Raw genomic sequence first — 17947 nt, forward strand, 5'->3', positions numbered from 1 at the left:
TATCTAGTTTGACTCTAGGTATGCATATTTATAAAAGGTCAGAGACCTTCAAAAGCACAAACTTTAAGAGTACGGTCAAGTTTATAAAAGTTGAAAAGATTAAGAACCGTTGCTGCAATTTTCCCATTATGTTGAAAAATAGATTTTACAATAATAATTTTTTTGAGAACTGGTGATTAAAAAATCAGAAAATGTTTTAGGTTTATGTGTAAATTATTTTATCGAAAGAACGTGCAATTGAATTTTTTTTTTGAAATAATGCAACTCAATTACGAACTTATGTTTTTCATTATATTTTTGACATTTTTTTTTCATATTTATAACTTGATTTGATTCACAGTATCACAGTTCAAAGTGTTGATCCCAGAGTATGTGACTAACAGATACCGAACTCATCTGCGCACACGTAAGCCTGGTCCAACACACTAAGACACGTAGACGGTCTAAAACTAGTAGTAAAAGGGGTGTGGGAGTGGCTCAAAGGCACGAAACGAGAACGTTCGAAATCCAGTGAGATGTTTGCATAACGATTGTACAATAATTATCAATCGATCTTTATAGAATGCGAGTATGAATTCGTGTATGTTGCAAGAGAGTAAAATGTAAAGAATGCATTTGTTCTTGTGTTGAATTTTACATTACCCTTGTGAGAGATGCATGAGGGAGTATTTATAGTATTACAACTTAGATCGTGGCCCTTGGTCGGAAGTACACGTAGCCTTATCTCGTAAGTTTACGCATCAAATTATAGGGATCATATTTGACTTCCTAGCCTGCTACATATTTATTAATTGGTGACTCTGCCACTATATTGACAAGATAAGACACTTGTACTCTATGATGGGTGTCCCATTAAACAATCGAGCAGGATCCTTCTGTAAGACCAGATCTCTGGAGAGGAGAATAAAGGGCCTCGGCTAGAACACACTTCGGCGTATTCACTTGGGCCACATCATAGACGTTGTAATAGTATGCTGGTCTACTCCTGTTGGCATGGGGCCTCGGATAAGATGCCACGTGGTTCAGCAGAAGTAAGCCATGACCACAGTGGGTCGGCCAAGTACAAGTGTGTCAATACGTAACAATAGCCCCCCCAAGTCCAAGTATTTTCATTTATATAATGCGTGGACTTTTATAAATATGGTCATTTATGTAATGCGTGGACTTTTATTGTGGTGAAGCGCGTGGGGTGAAAATTGAAAGAAATTTTTGAAGTTGAAAGAATTTTTTGTACCTTAACTAAGAATCCCCGAAGTCCAAGTATAGATATTTATATCATGGTTAGAGTTGGAAGAGGTGGCGTTGATGTTATTGAAAAAGGTGACGAAGGAGACGAGGCGATGGGGTGATTGAACATGCTGATGCTTGTGAGGATGTGGCTGAACTACGAAGAAGCAGAAGCGGTGAGTGGATCGAACCTGTCAAGGCTTGTAAGGATGTGGCTGAATTGTGAAGAAGCAGAAGAAGCCGAAGTGGTAAGTGGATCGAAACTGTCGAGGCTTGTGAGGATATGGCTGAATTGCGAAGAAGCAGAAGTCGAGGCGGTGAGTAGATCGAACCTATCGAGACTTGTGGGAATGTGGCTGAACTGCGAAGAAGTAGAAAAAGCCAAGGCAGTGAACGGATCGAACCTGTCGAGGTTTGTGATGATGTTATGATTGTCTTTGATGCTTGTGCCAATGATTTGATGTTTTGCGCACGTTACCAAGAAAAGGCAATCGAACCGCTTCAACTTCCAAGGCACATACGACTGCTGCGTTAAATGTGCAATAATGACTACATTTGGAAGAAGACGCGCTTGTGCGTGAAAAGAACATTTGAATCTAATGTGTAAATTTAAAAAATGATTTGAATTCTATGCTTCAAATTTAGCCTTGAATTGAAGGGCTGAGATTTATGAGGCCTTAATCCAAGGGCTGGGATTTGTCCTCGCTTCCTATAAAAGGACAAAGACTCCCATTTGGAACCCTTCTTTATCCTTTGATCTCTGCAATTTTCTTTTGACATTTAGAGTTTTTCGACGTTCAAATCTGCTCCGATTTCCTTTTCCTGCATCCTTTAGTTTCTTTAGTCGTCCATTGTAGGTATTTCTTGTGAGAATAATTTATTTTGCGATCTTTGTCGATTTTCCAAACTTTTTCGATATGGAGTCCACTTCAGGTAGGGAATTGGTGACCATAGCTAGGTTGGGTGAGGGGTAATTCCGATGTGGAGTATTATGCCATGGCCAAGGAGCCTTATGAGGATGAATGAGAGGAGGCTAGGATAGCGTCGAACATGACCTTGAAGAAGTTGGAGGAAATTAGGGAGAAATATTGTGTCCCTCATTATATGGAGATGTTAGTTCCCGAGGCCGATGAAAGGGCTTGTTTTTCGACACCTGGATGTGTGCTTGTAAGTGAATACCTATTCAAAGCAGGCATGCATCTTCCTCTGCATCCCTTCTTTAGGGCTGCGCTTAGGAATTTGATGTTGTCACCGACGCAGATTCTGTTGAATGGGTGGAGCTAACTAGTGGGGTCGTACTTCTTGTGGAAAGAAGTGTTGTTAGGGGAGGATATGCCTCAGCACGTCTTTTAGACCCTTTTTCAACCTTGCGTCTTAGGTAAAGACGAGTTAAAGGGATGGTATTACATCACACCTTGAGGAGCTCATGCACCCTTTGTGGTGGGGCTGCCTTCTTCCATCAAGGGATGGAAGGAATCATGGTTCTGGGTTCGGAAAAAGCTGCAGGCGGTTGAGGGGGACAAGGCCGTGGCTTGTACAGTACCGACCCAGTACTACGAAGCTCATGAGTGCCCAAGCTTGCGATGTTTACATTTTGCTAAGTTTCCCAATTTTTTGCTAACCATTGCCACTTATTTTGCAGATTCTAGCATGAGGTTTTGAGATTAGCAAGGGGGAATTCGAGGTTATAGATAACATATATAAGCGGCCTTTGAAGCTTCGTCACTTCGACCACCTCATTGATCGAAGCCGATACTTCGTAGATTTCGAATTGATGGCTTCCAAGGGTAAGAAATGCATCCACTTGATCAAATTTGTGCTTGATTGATATTCAGTGCTGACCTATTGTGTCTTTGCAGATAAGTTCAAGAAAAGATAGTACTCCATCCCAAACATGGCTTCAATTCTGAGAGCCACCTCCACAGCGGAGATGAGGCCTCTAAAGCCGAGCTCCAGTGTGACAAAGGAGGTTAGGGGCCTGCTGGAGAGGTTGTTAAAGGATGGCATCTCTCGAAGGTTTGGAGAAGAGGCCCCCTAGAAATCTGAGAAGGCTAAGGAGCCTCGGGGCAAGAAAAAGGTTCCCGAGGACTCCCATAAGAAGAAGAGGCTGGTTCACGTCACCAGCTCTTTTGAGAAGTTTGGAACATCGGTGTCCTATTCCAACAAGAATGCCCGTCTTTAGCCGAAGCTGCTAGACTCTGCCATGAAGACAGTGAAAGTTGAGATGGTGAGGAAAGTTGAGAAGGATGCGGCTAAGTAGAGGCCAGGAGGGTAGTAGAAGATGCGGAGAAGGATGCGGCTAAGTAGAGGCCAGCTAGGACTCAAGGGAAGTCCCCCAATTTTCTGGTAGGCGTGATGAGGTGCTGGCGCTGACTTTGTTGGATGCACTGCCTGTTGAGGTTCAAGGCGCCACAGAGAGTTTTTACAAGTTCTGGACTGAAAAGTGGCAGATGCACGCCTCAAGCTTCAACGCGGTGGAGCTCCCCAGGGCTTTGGTGAGCCAAAGTGTGAGGACTTTGGGCCTCGCACTTGAGTGCAGGGAAACACCCGTCGACTTTCAAACGAAGAATAAGTCCTCCAAGGATAAGTTGCCATCCACTGAGGAGGAACTAAAGAAATTAAGGGCTTAGGCGGAGGAGATGAAGGCCCAAAAGATTAAAGATAGTGCCAAGTTGGAATCCACCTTGGCCCAAATTGAGGCTTTGAAGAAAGAGGTGTAAGGGTCTCAATGTGAGGTGGTCTCTCTCACTAAGAAAGTTGAGATTTCTAATAATCACCAGAAAGTGGCAGTTGAGGCCCTGGAGCAGGCCAATTTGGAGTTGATGGGGGCCAAGGATGCGTACCACTTTTTGGAAGGCCAAATAAAGTGGCATGTAGATGAGTTGTAGAAGATTCGAGGAGAGGCGGAGGTAGCCAAGGAGGAGGAGTTTAAGGATTATATCGCAAACTTCCATCTTACTAAGGAGTATCGGGCTTTGGCTTATATTGGAGGAACTTCGCTTATGCCGAGATGATGGAGAGGGCCAAGGAGCTTTACCCAAACGACGACCTATCTCAACTAAGGTATGAGTTTATGGACGAAGTTTCTCAAACCCTTGCCAAGGAAGTAGTTAGCGGTGAAGCGGCTAAAGAGGATGAGGGAAACCTTGAAATTGGAGTTGCGGAGGCGTCTGCTATCGAGGCACCCCCACCATCAACTTAAGCATAGCGTAGTTTACTTTCAATTTATTCTGATGTAATGGCCTTGGGCCTTTCTCTTGTAATATTCTTAGTATCAATGAAAGCCATTTTGCAACATTCTGTTTTCTTTTCAATATCAAGTGCATGGACCTTAGTATATAATCAAGCATAAGTTTGAGTTAACAATACGAACTTGACATCTTAACTTCCATTACTTGAAATAATCAAGCTTCAGGATGAGTTAATAATCAAGCTATATAAATGATGACTTAATGGGTTATGCATAGGTTCCATTACTTGAAATAAACCACGATGTCCAAATTGTACTTAGGTTATGTGACTGGACTTTTCCATTGAGTTCGAATTATGGAGGTAAAACGATGGTGGATTAGATATACACATAGAGGCTTCTCCCTTTGGTGTTCAGCCTAGCCAAAGTGAGGCATGTGGAGTGAGTCTCGGAGTTTAGGTAAGGTGACCCTAGAGTTGGGGATTAGGACCTATCATCTCGGGGCTCTCACGCTTTCCTACATGGTGAATGGTGTAGCCATGCACAGGCTTCTCCCTTTGGCGTTCAGCCTTGCCAAAGGGATGCATGTGGAGTGAGCCTCGAAGTTTAGGTGAGTTTACCCCAGAGTTGGGGATCAGGACCTCTACTCTGAGGCTTCCACGCTTCTCTACATGGTGGATGGTGCAGCCACGTAGAGGCTTCTCCCTTTGGCGTTCAACCTCGCCAAATGGAGGCATGTGGAGTGAGCTTCGGAATTCAGGTGAGGTGACCCCAGAGTTGGGGATCAGGACCTCTCCTCCGAGGATCCCACACTTTCCTACATGGTGAATGGTGCAGCCATATAGAGGCTTCTCCCTTTGGCGTTCAACCTCGTCAAAAGGAGGCAAGTAGAGTGAGTTTTGGAGTTCAGGCGAGGTGAACCGTGGTTGGGAATTAGAACCTCTCATCCGAGGCTTCCATGCTGTGAGAGTCGTATCTAAACTTTAATGACATTTATTGAAGCTGAAAATTAATTACATAAGTTGGGAAAGGTCGTCCAGCAATGCAGTACATTCATTGGTAGTAAATTATGAGATGTTCAATGTTCCATGGACGAGGCTATGCCTTACCATTCATGTCTTCAATTTTGCAGGTGTTAGATTGGAGTTCTTCTTTGACTCTATAGGGATCTTCCCAGTTTGGACCCAAGGTACCTTCACCAGACCCTTTGGAAGAGAGGAAGACTCTCCTAAGAACCAGGTCATTGATTCGGAATGAACTCTTCTTCACTATGGAGTTGAAGTATTTTGTCATTTTCCTTTGGTAAGCAGTGAGCCTCAGCTGGGAATCATCTCTTCTTTCATCAATGAAGTCAAGGTTGAACCTCCGTAGTTCGTCATTAGTTATTTCGTTAAAGTGTAGGCGACGCGGTGATGGTAAGCCGACCTCGACGGGGCTCATGGCTTTGGTGCCATAAGCCATGAGGAAAGGAATTTCCCTTGTAGGAGTTCTAGTGGTAGTTCGGATTGCCCAAAGCACTTGAGGTAACTCATCAACCCAGGCTCCTTTTGATGCATCTAGTTTCTCTTTGAGGACATGTTTGATTGTCTTGTTTACAGCCTCAACTTGGCCATTGGTTTGAGGATGATGAGGCATGGAAAAGTGATTCTTGATTCCAAGTTCTTTGCATAGGTTCCTGATTTTTTTATTGTCGAACTGTCTTCCATTGTTTAAAACTATGAAGTGGGAAATTTCGAACCGGCAGATGATGTTTTTCCAAAAGAACTTAGAGGTGTTTGCTTCTGTGATTTTTGCAAGCAGTTCGGCCTCAACCCACTTCGTGAAGTAATCAGTGGCCACAATGGCGAAGTTTCTCGCCTCCTCTGCCTTTAGGTAGGGGACCTATCAGGTCCACGCCCCATTTGGAGAAAGGCTATGAGTTGGAGACTACAGTTAACTCCTGCAAGGGTTGTCTCTGGATGGGAGAGAACTGTTGGCACTTGTCACATTTGCTAGCGAATTGAATCTCATCCTTTTTCAAGGTGGGTCAGTCGTACCCTTGCCTCAGTTGCTTTTGTACCAAGGCTAGTCCTCCTGAGTGATTGCCACAAACACCTTCGTGGATTTTCCTTAGAATATAGGTGGCCTTGTCTCCCCCCCACGCAGCGAAGAAGTGGAGATGAGAAGCTTCTTTTGTAGAGTACATCATCAACGAAGAGAAAATGAGCTGACTTCCTTCTCAGTTTGTAAGCCTCATCTTTGTTAGTGAGCAGGACCTGGTCATTTAGATAGGCTATGATTGGTTGCATCCAGGTGGGGGTACCTTTGACCCATATCACTTCCAGGGCCTCGATAGACTATGTGAGGAGGTACTCAATTGGTACTATTGCAAATAGTTCGGAGTCCTTACTGCTCCTGAGTTTAGAAAGTGCATCTACATGTGTGTTCTCGAGGCGTGGGATCTGTATTATTTCAAATTTTTCAAACGATGGGAGGAGGTTCATCACCATCTTCAAGTAGGAGGCCATGGTTTTATCCCTATCTGAAAAACTATCGTTCACTTAGCTTGCCACCAGCTGAGAGTCACTGTTGATACGTAGCCTCCTTACTTGCATTTCTCCAGCTAATCTGAGGTCTGCGAGGAGTGCTTCATACTCAGCAGCGTTGTTGGTGTCCTTAAATATGAACCTCACGGCTGAGTTCAACTTGTGACCTTCTGGACTGACCAAGACTATCCCAACTCCCGAACTTGTGTCTCCAACTGAACCGTCCACGAACAAGTTCCAAGTGGAGGGCTCAATAGGTTTCATAACCTCTTCTATCTCAGGTACATTGGTGAACTCTGCCACAAAATTAGCTAAAACTTGGCCCTTGATGGTTGTCCTTATCTTAAAGATAATGTCGAATTCACTTAATTTCACTGCCCATTTTAGTAGTCTTCTTGAGCCATCTGGCTTCTGTAGCCTTGCCTCAAGGGGAAGTTGGTTAGCACGTGAATGGTGTGTGTCTGGAAGTAGGGCCTCAACTTCCTAGAAGCTGTGATCAAGGCTAAGGCAAGCTTCTCCATATCGGGATAGTGAGTTTCTGGAGATAAGAATGTCTTGTTGGTATAATACACGGGGAGTTAGGTGGTTCCTTCCTCTCGGGTTAGGACCGTGCTAATGGCCTCCTTGGAGACGGCCAAGAATAGCTGAAAGATATCGCTTGGCTTTAGCTTGAAGAGGAGGGGAGCCTGCTCTAAATGTCTTTTCAAGCCCTGGAAGGCCTCTTCACACTCCTCATTCCATTAGAACTTCTTTCTGATTTTCAATATTTTGAAGAACGAGAGGTATTTATCGGTGGCCTTGTAGACAAAGCGGCTGTCACTCGCCTTGTTAGGCTTTAGACTTCCTTGGGTTTCTGGGGTGATCTCATCTCGAGCAAGGCATTGATCTTCTTGGGATTGGCTTAGATCCCTCTTTGGTTGGCCATGTACCCTAGGAATTCGCTGGAGGCAACGCCAAAAGCGTGCTTGAGGGGGTTGAGCTTCATCATGTACCTTCTGAGGGTTCGAAAAGTATCATCCAAGTACTTCACATGGTCGTCCGCCTTCAGGATTTTCACAAGCATATCGTCAAAGTAGACTTTCATTTTCTTGCCGATGAGGTCCACAAACATTTGTTGACAAGCTTTTGATAGGTGGCCCCGGCATTTTTCAACCCAAAGGGCATCATCTTGTAGTAGTAAATGCCTCTGTCAGTGATAAATAAGGTGTTCTTCTCATCGGTCGTGTACATGGGTATTTGGTTAGCCCGAGTAGGCGTCCATGAAACTCAGGAGCTCATGCTCGACGATGGAGTCTATCAATTGATCAATTCTCAAAGTGGAAAGCTGTCTTTGGGGCATGCCTTGTTGAGATTCGTAAAGTCGATACATACCCTCTATTTACCGTTGTGCTTCTTGACTAGCACCGGGTTGGAGACCCACTTCGGGTAGATGACCTCGCTGATGAAGCTATTCTTGATTAACTTTTACACTTCTTCCTTCAGAGCATCATACCTTTCTGGGTTGAGGGCTCTTCTCTTTTGTCGGTGCGGGACAACTTTATGATCTATATTTAGGTAGTGACAACTGACCTTGGGGTCTATGCCCACCATGTCCTCATGCCTCCAAGCAAAGACGTCAAGGTTCTTGCGGAGAAAGTCTTTCAATCTTTCCTTCATGTCGTTGCACAGGCCTATGCCTATTTTCAACATCTTCGTGGGGTTACGGGGGTTAACCAGGAAGCTTTCCAGTTCCTCAACTAGAGTTATTTGGGGCTCGTGTTCAATCACATGGGGATCGATCTCATCGATCATGGAGAGTTATTCATGTTCGGGAGGTACATCGATCATGTTAACATCCTCTCGTTCGGGAGGGGTCTCACTTGGGACGTCTTCCATATCCACATCAGTTAGAATGACATGTACGTCTCAGGGCTCAACCTTTTTTATGGAACTTAGGTAGCATTCTCTAGACCCTCTTTGGTCATCTCTTATTGTTATCACCCCGTTCTCAGTTGGGAGTTTCATGCATAAGTGGTGGATGGAGGTAACGGCTCTTAACTCCTTTAGGGCTGGTCTACCCAAGACTTCGTGGTAAACTGATCGACTGTCTATACTAAGAAATTTCATGAAGTTCATAGTGGTTTGGGGGGACTCTCCCATCTCTATTGCCAGTGTTATTTTTCCTCTCGGAGTGATACTATCTCCAGTAAATCCGTACAAAGGAGTGGTGGTGCGTGCCAGCTCGTGGTTCAGGATCATCTTGTCAAAGGTTGACCCAAACAGGATGTTAATGGAGCTGCCATTGTCTACTAACATTCGCTTGAGCCCATTGAAGGTTACAACGACCCTTACCATAAGTGCATCACAATGGGGGTACTAAATCCTTCAGAACCCTCTTAGGTGAAGATGATGGGTGGTACTTGGTTTCTTCAGGAGCTACTATCCACGATATAACTGGTTAGTGAGAGGTGTTTAGCCTCTTAGGCGTAGTTCCATTTTGCGTTTCGAGTCTCACCTCCTACGTAGGAGCCTCCAAATATGGTATCTATCTCGTGAATAGGGGCCTCTTCTTGTGCATGGCGATTTCTACGATGCCTGTGTCCTTCCCTGGGTCTTCCCGTGTCATGTTTCTTTCGACGGAGGGATACATCTCCTTGGCGGGGCGCGACTTTCTCATGCCTAGGTCGTCGGTCATTCCTAGGCAGGGGCTTGTTTGCCTGTGACGACTCATTCCTTCTATCTTGATGGTGTTCCTGCCGGTTGACACTCGAGTGTGTCATGATCATAGGAGCGGTGATACGTATAATAATCTGGGGGTTCTGATTAAGCCTATACCTAGGCCCTGAACCGTACCACCGATCTCTTCCTCTACTGGGGGCCTGTTGTGAAGTTCCTACTTGCGGGTCGGTGGTAGTTTGATTGACATCTTCATATGCCAAAGTTGGGACTACGTTCAAAGTGGTTGTGGCAAATGCTTGCTCTAAATTTCCATTACCAGGCAGGTTTATCTACTAGTCCATCAAGTGGAAGGTCGGTTCCCTGGCTCGCTGTCTCTGTTGAGGTGGGAGGCTTCTGCTGGTTTGATTCTCGTGTTCAATTAGCTCCTTATTGATAATCTCTTGCCTCATCATTTCCAACAAGGTGTCATAAGTGGTGGGATCTTGGTTTTGCACATCCTTTCAAAATAGGGTGTTCATATTTAGACCTCACAGGACCTGTGCTGCTCATCTAAGTCATTTTTCTCTTTAGTCTCATACCTGGGTGGTTGATGAGAGGGTCCAACTTGAGTCCTAGCCTCCTCTTCCCTCCTTTGGCACCTATTTCTAGGCAGAGCAACACGAGGAATATTTTCATGCCTTTTCTCCGGCTGATGAGTCATTGGAGGTAGGGGCTGTGGTCTATTTGAGGTTCTCGTTGCCATTGTTGCTGTAGCCTATGCCTCAGTTCCATGGGGCTAATTCTGTCAAAGACGCTGTTAGTCCTCCTAAGTCGTTGCTCTAGCTCATATGATGGTGGAAAGTCGTACTGGTTATATCAGGCCTCGGTGGGTCGGCTTGCAGCATAATTGGAGGAAATATCAACTTTTACTTCCCTCTCCATGGGACTTATGCCTCGGCTGTATTCTGGTGATACAACCCTTTGGCTCTAGACTTCCTCATCTTGTTGGTAATGTCCTTGGGGTGCATAGATGGAATAGGGAAGCCTCTCTGGCTCTGCATTTGGGCCATGAGTTCTCTCATTGCCATATTTTGGCTAGCAATGTCCCTTATGTTTGCGACCATGGTGGCTATTTTTCTCAACAACTGAGTGGCAATACGCATGCCACCTCTTCTGTGGTGGTGGTGAGGTCGATGCCGAGTTGCAGGGACAGCTGTCGGTGGGGGTATTCCCACATTTTCTCTTACCCTCCTAGGGTACACATTCTTGTCTAAACTCATTCTCTTCTGTTTTGAGTTCAAATGTTGCTAAGTTATAGGGCTTCCACTTGTTTTTTTTCAAGAACAAAACCTTTTTCAAGGGGGATGCCCAAATATCCTTTTCGATAAGCTTTTCTACACGGTTGCTCGTGGTTATAGTATGATTTCCTACAAATGGCGCCAATCTGTTGACTCCAGAATATGTTGCCAACAGATACTGGACTCACCCACGCACACGTAAGTCTGATCCAACATGCTAAGACACGTGGACGGTCTAGAACTAGTAGTAAAAGGGGTGTGGGAGCGACTCAAAGGCGCAGGATGAGAGCGTTCGAAATCCGTCGAGATGTTTGCATAACGATTGTACAATAATTACCAATCGATCTTTGTAGAATGCGATTATGAATTCGTGTATGTTGCAAGAGAGTAAAATGTAAAAAATGTATTTGTTCTTGTGTTGAATCTTGCATTACCTTTGTGAGAGATGCATGTGGGAGTATTCATAGTATTACAACTTAGATTGTGGCACTTGGTTGGGAGTACACGTGGCCTCATCTCGTAAGTTTACACGTCAAATTATAGGCATCACATTTGACTTCCTAGCCTGCTACACATTTATTAATTGGCGACTCTATCACTACATTGACAAGACAAGATACTTGTACTCTATGATGCGTATCCCATAAATCAATCGGGAAGGATCCTTGTGTAAGACTGGATCTCTGGGAGGAGTGCTGCTTAGAGCCTCAAGACCTCGGAGTGATGGGCCTCAGAGTGAAGGGCCTCGGCTAGAGCACCACTTCGACGTATTCACTTGGGCCACGTCATGGACGTTGTAATAGTATGCTGGTCTACTCTTGTTGGCCTGGAGCCTCGAATAAGATGCCACGTGGTTTAGCAAAAGTGGGTCATGGCCACAGTGGGTTGTCCAAGTACAAGTGTGTCAATACGTAACAAAAAGATTACATGAACAATAACATTTGCATAATTTCAAGAATGTCGATATTTATAAAGATAAGATATTCAAGAAAAGAGTTGTGATGCAAATCACCAACCTCGGTAAAAGCTCCTCTTCCAATAATGGTTAAAAGCTCAGACTCATCTACACATATCTTGTTTCTCAATCACATAAACTCTGTCTCTTTTCGCTCTAAATCCTTGATTATATTGATCTGCTCCTCTTTGGGAACATCCGAAGATGTAATTTTTGTTCTAGAATCCATCGCCTTGAGTGAAAAGTGCAAAATTATAGGTGGTTGATTTTGGTTTGACAGTGGTAGTTGTTTTTGCTGGGATATGTTGCTGATGTGGTGAAAGATATAGCAACCATGGCGGTGGTCCCAAACGAGGATAATTGCAGCGGTGGTGATGGTCTCGTTTATCCCAAACGTGGATAATTGCAACGATGATGATAGACTCAAACAAGGATAATTTCGGCGAGAAAGATTTGTTAAGGTTTGGGAAAGGTGTCATGGCCATGGTCGTGGCAGTGGGTGGTGATAGCTTTAATAATTGGTTTTAGGGTTGGGGAGGGGTTGAAGTAGGAGAATGAATATTTTTATTTTCTTTTATTTTTAGGGAAAATTGTAGTTGTGGTCTCTAACCTTTTTAATTTTTGCAGACTTTATTCTAATATTTAGTTTGTGTCAGCGAAGGTTCTTAACCTTTTAAAAATATGTGGCTACGGTCCAAATGGATGAAAACCGTTCAATTGATCGTAGTTGATCAAGAAAGCCAAAATTTGATCAATTTTGACCAAATTAAATAGGACAAAATGGTATTTTACAATTTTTTAATTTAAATAAGTTATTTAATTAAAAAACAAAAAAATAAATATATAACTAAGCCCCTATTTGAATCATATTACATTAAATTCTATTACCTTTCATTTTTCTCTCTCCTATTTTCAACCACACAATCTTCCATAAAATAATATTACACGTAAATCGAAAAATTTTCATTCTTTTTCAACCACTCATTTTTCAAAAAAATACTATTTCCCACATTAATTTTTCTACGTAATGGGAATCAAACAGGGGCTAAATAATATATAAACCCCACCCACCCCTCTCTCCAATCAAAACCTTTCTCCTTCCTTCTTTTCCAACAGAGCGCTACTGCAACGCCACTGCTACCGTAATAGAATTTCCCTATCGCAAAAACTAGAACACAGATGACAGAATAGAAAGAAATCAACAAATCCCACAAAGATATCTATTCAGTTGCCTTTAATTGAAAGCAAAATTCCAATAATGCCACAGAAATATCAAAGCCAGCAATGTTGACACCATCGCTAGTCGACCAGCCACAACAACCCTTCTCACAAATTATATAGTAAACCGCGTGCCGCTGCCACCATCAAACCAAAACCAATCGCCTCCAGCAGCGTCAAACCTACACCCAAAACCAAAAATCCTACCCTACTTTTTTCTATAAACTGATTTGGGGGTGAAAAAATGTCAGATGGGCGAAAGATTTGTATTTCAAAGAGGACACCATTGCCACCTTCCAAGCCTGAAAATGGAACTTTTTGCTGGCCAAAAGCGCGAGAAGTCACTCGCTACTTGTCTGTCATTCTCCGACTCGAGATACTGTAATCGAAATGGTGTAGGCAATAATACAGTGTTGTCCTCAAATGCAGAGAAGATGTTGATAGCGTCGTCGGGAGGCTTCGCTGGCAGTAGTGTAGGCAATGATCAACGTGTTGTGGCCGATTTCATATGGGTGGAATGGGGTGGGAGAGATGGATAAGCCATTTTTATTTATTTTCTTGTTTTTTAATTTTTTAATTTTTTTAATATGCTAATTATAAAGTTACTATATTGCCCCTTTTAATTTGGTTAAAATTGATCAAATTTTGACTTCTTGGTCTACTAATAGTCAGTTGGACGATTTTCGTCCATTTGAACCCTAGCCGTATATTCTTGAAAGGTTATGGACCTTCGTTGGTACAAATTGAAAGTTAGGACAAAGTATGCAAAAATTAAAAAGGTTAGGAATCGCTGCTGCAATTTTTCGTTCTTTTTATTTAGTTTTAGTTATTTTAACTATTTTATGGTATTAAATAATAAAGTTATCATTATACCCCTTTTAATTTAGTCAACTAATAGTCAAATTGATTATTTTTATCTAGTTTGACTCTAGGTATGCATATTTATAAAAGGTCAGAGACCTTCAAAAGCACAAACTTTAAGAGTATGGTCAAGTTTATAAAAGTTGAAAAGATTAAGAACCGTTGCTGCAATTTTCCCATTCTGTTGAAAAATAGATTTTATAATAATAATTTTTTTGAGAACTGGTGATTAAAAAATAAGAAAATGTTTTAGGTTTATGTGTAAATTATTTTATCGAAAGAACGTGCAATTGAATTTTTTTTTTTTTGAAATAATGCAACTCAATTACGAACTTATGTTTTTCATTATATTTTTGACATTTTTTTTTCATATTTATAACTTAAATAAAAGTTAAATTTCATGGTCCAGACATCAATTTGACCTAGTTAAGATGTTATAATTTTAATTTTTTAGATTTGATTCCAAGTATAATCGTCTATTTATTTTTCAAATTGGCAAGGTGAAGTTTTCGAGATATAAATATCAAACATGAGCAATGGGTACACATAAGTCGAAAATAGACGAAGTACATGTAAATATTAAAAATAAAATAATCATATCATATGCTTAAAAAAGGAAGAAGAATCATAAAATCTCCCAAACAAGGGGCTGAGCTCTGAAATTCCAAAACAAATATAAATGGGGGAACCCTACTGGAGATACGGCGGAGGCGGAGTCGGTTCTGCTGCTCATCCTCCTCCTCTTCTGCCATCATCTGCTGACAGAGGTTTCTTATTCATTTTTTATCACCTCGATTCTAATTAACATTCATAAACGCGCACGCTTTTGTATGTATCTGCATTTAACGCTTGATCAGTAACATTGAAATTCATGTAAATTATCAATTTTTACAATTTTATTGAACGTTGCTGATAATTGACAGTCTAAAGGTGAAATTTTCACTTTGTTTCGGTAATTTCATAGAAAACTATAAGAAAGTAATGATGGACTTTTATGGGCTTATAAATGGTTGGCTCTTGCATTACTTATTTGAAAATTCGTGTTTGAAAACTTTGAATAGTAAAGATTTTTGCTTGATCAGTCGTCCGTGTAGGGAAAAAAAAAAAAATGAAAAAAAAGAAAAGAAGGAAATTGATATCGTCAAGAACCGAAAAAGGTGATTCTGTTCCTTAGGAACAGTGTTTTTATTTGTTAATATATTGTGGTACTGAATAACATATAAGATTTTTTGCTGAATTACCGCATGATAGAAAAGAGACAATGACCTTTTTTTGGATGATTGGTGCAGAGTCTGCTTTGTATATGGGATTTTGGCGTTTAATCTGAGCTTTTTGATTTTTTTTTTTCAATTAATATTTATGATCCACAAGAATAAATTATAAATAAGTTGAATTTTTTTTTTTTAATTTTTTTAAAGAGAAGCTAATACAGTGTACTGGACTTGCTTGTTCTCTAATCAAATAGTTATTGCAGGAGATACTTATTGGTTTGCCTTTTAAGGTTTTTGGATAATTGATCTCTATGAAACTCATTGATGTCCACGGTTCTTGTAATGACTTTGCAAGCAGAATTCTGTTTTGGGTATTGTTTCATGCATTCAAGATTAAATTTGTTGTACACAGTTTTACTGCTTGAAGTCCTGTACTCTATAAAGCAGCACATTATTTTATAATTAATGATTCACCTACAGGGGGCTTGGTTACTCGGCGTATAATCAAGAAAAAACAACAAAGCATTATTTATAATAAATCAAAGAACACTCTTAACTCTTATTTCCTTCAGATATTACTGGCATGCTAGATAAAGTACTAGAGAGATCTGCCTGGGAAGCGCATGCAATACCAGTTACTAAAGGAGAGTTTTGTGCATGTGCTTAGGCTGTACTGAGGAGAAACTTGGTTGAGGATGTTTGGTCCAAGACGCATTATGTGAAGGAGAACAATGGAACTTGTGTAGTATAAGATGATGAGCACCGATTGATTATTTTTACCAAAAAGATTGATTTTCCAGTTACAGTTTTTGGTTGTGTATTTCATGACCAGATATGTTTACAAAAAGTTCTCTGGTTTTATTTTTCATTTCTAGGAATAAACAAGTTTTGAAGAACTTTCCAGGTTATGGGCCTAATGTATTACATGGTAGCTTTGCGTACTGCAGCTGTAGGCTATATCTGCAAAGACTTTATACTTGTACAACTGAAAGTCTGAAACTAAAATATCGTATTTGATGGTATTAGCTTTTATATGTTAGATAAGGTAGCTGGATCTCTTGCAAAGATTATCTTCGCTTCATATTTTTGTTGATGTGTTATTCATTTAAACTGATGGTTAAATTAGTTGCATATACAGGAAGCATCCATCCACCAAGCTTTCCCGGCTACTTATCATCTGAAGCAGCTATATTACCAACTCGTAAACCATATAGCTCCAATGGTTTGCAGGGTAGTTTTTCAGATTTTACACAGAAAGATGTAAGTATTATCTCAGATTTGGTCTTCTGCCATGATATTTAATGCATGCAATGAACAGTTTGTACCTTGGCTTTATTTTTAGATATTACCATCGCGTCCTGGGGTTTATGGCATAGATGATACTGCTGGCGTTCGTCATGAATCTGGTCTTAATGGATCAATGAGTAGAGCAAGCATTAAACCTTACCCATCTTTGGAAGATCCAAATTTACTAGGTCATCCACGAGTTGCTGCTCCACGTATTAGTCCTGGCATCCCTGATGCGACTAATGAAAGGCCAAATTCTGTGAGGAGGGTTGAGAGCAATCAAGTCCCAGCAGGAGAGTCCAACATTCTGTTTGTTGATGGGCTTCCGAATGACTGTACAAGAAGAGAAATAGGCCGTATCCTTGTGTTCTTATATCATTTGTCAGGGTTCGTTTATGTAAGTGATAACGATTGGGTGTTCTATTGGTTTCTTACAACGTATTTGGGGCTTTCCAGCATAAATCGAGGAATATTTTATCTCACAGCATGTGACTCAAGTTTAGTCTTGCTAAGATGTCAGTCTTGGCACAATATTGCTCCTATGAAAGCCCACCTCCGAGTGTAAGGAGTGATGTTTTATAATTATTTGAGCTAACATGATTACTTTTCTTCTTCAAAGATCGTGACTATGTTTTGATACTTAACCTTACTCCTTGACTAGTAAAACAGATCTTTTTCGCCCATTCATCGGGTTTAGAGAACTGAGAGTTGTTCATAAGGAGCCTAGACGAGTAAGTTAGCCTCTTATCACTGGCTTGATTATGCATGGTTTACAATTTGCAATATGGAAATTGAAATATTTGATTATGTTTATTCTTATAGTTTGTACAGGCAGTCATCTTCTATTGATTTGGCCTTTAATGATTATACATGTTTGTGGAATATGTGTTCTATTTGCAATCATAGCACATTTTTGTTCATGTATTTCACTGCATGATCAGTGAGATGGTATGTTGCAGTTGGGAGTTACATTTTCACAGATTTAATGACTGTTGGATTTGGAAATGATTATACATCTCTGGTGAATGGTGAGAAGAAGTTATACTGAAAGAGAAATAAAATTAAAATATTATTTTCTATATGCTATTTTTATGTTATTTTATCAAAAGGAACAGAATCTTGTAGACAACTTCAGCCTAAGCTGCGTCCTCCTTGCTCCTTTTTCATAATTTCTCAAATGCTTGATCTCTTATCCTAATGCAATGCAACTTTTATTGCCAGTCTTCCTAATTCCTTCATTTTGTTTTCTGTTATTAAATTTATCTCTCACCAAACTGACATTTTGCAGACTGGAGACAAAGCTATGGTCTTGTGCTTTGTTGAGTTTTCTGATGCTAAATGTGCTCTTACTGCCAAGGAAGCACTTCAAGGTTCAAGAAATTTTCCGGCTTTCTGTTTTTCTAATATTCTTGGTGGGATTCTTGTTCACTTGATTACCCTCCTAGAATTCTACTGGAAAGCACAAAATTTTGCTAACTCTTTGTTATTCAGTTTAAGCTTTTTGATCTCATGTCCACCCCTCCCCCTCTCCCCCCCCC

The 17947-nt window shown here is 41.2% G+C and overlaps 1 protein-coding gene across 2 annotated transcripts in view; it reads left to right on the top strand.

Annotated features, from left to right (window-relative positions):
- The first annotated feature begins 14509 nt into the window (after positions 1 to 14509).
- LOC111397586 (RNA-binding protein 1-like) overlaps positions 14510 to 17947 on the top strand; it is a 4013-nt gene continuing 575 nt past the window's right edge. Inside the window, exons 1-5 of one of the 2 annotated variants that reach the window (XM_023024582.1) lie at positions 14510 to 14678; positions 16249 to 16382; positions 16465 to 16765; positions 17079 to 17140; positions 17698 to 17779. In XM_023024582.1, coding sequence (XP_022880350.1) covers positions 14591 to 14678; positions 16249 to 16382; positions 16465 to 16765; positions 17079 to 17140; positions 17698 to 17779 — 667 coding nt within the window. In that variant the 5' untranslated portion in view covers positions 14510 to 14590. The remainder of the gene's footprint in view (positions 14679 to 16248; positions 16383 to 16464; positions 16766 to 17078; positions 17141 to 17697; positions 17780 to 17947) is intronic. The other variant, XM_023024583.1, reaches the window with a different exon arrangement.

The sequence above is a fragment of the Olea europaea genome, chromosome 7, assembly GCF_002742605.1.
Source record: "Olea europaea var. sylvestris chromosome 7, O_europaea_v1, whole genome shotgun sequence".
NCBI lineage: Eukaryota > Viridiplantae > Streptophyta > Magnoliopsida > Lamiales > Oleaceae > Olea > Olea europaea.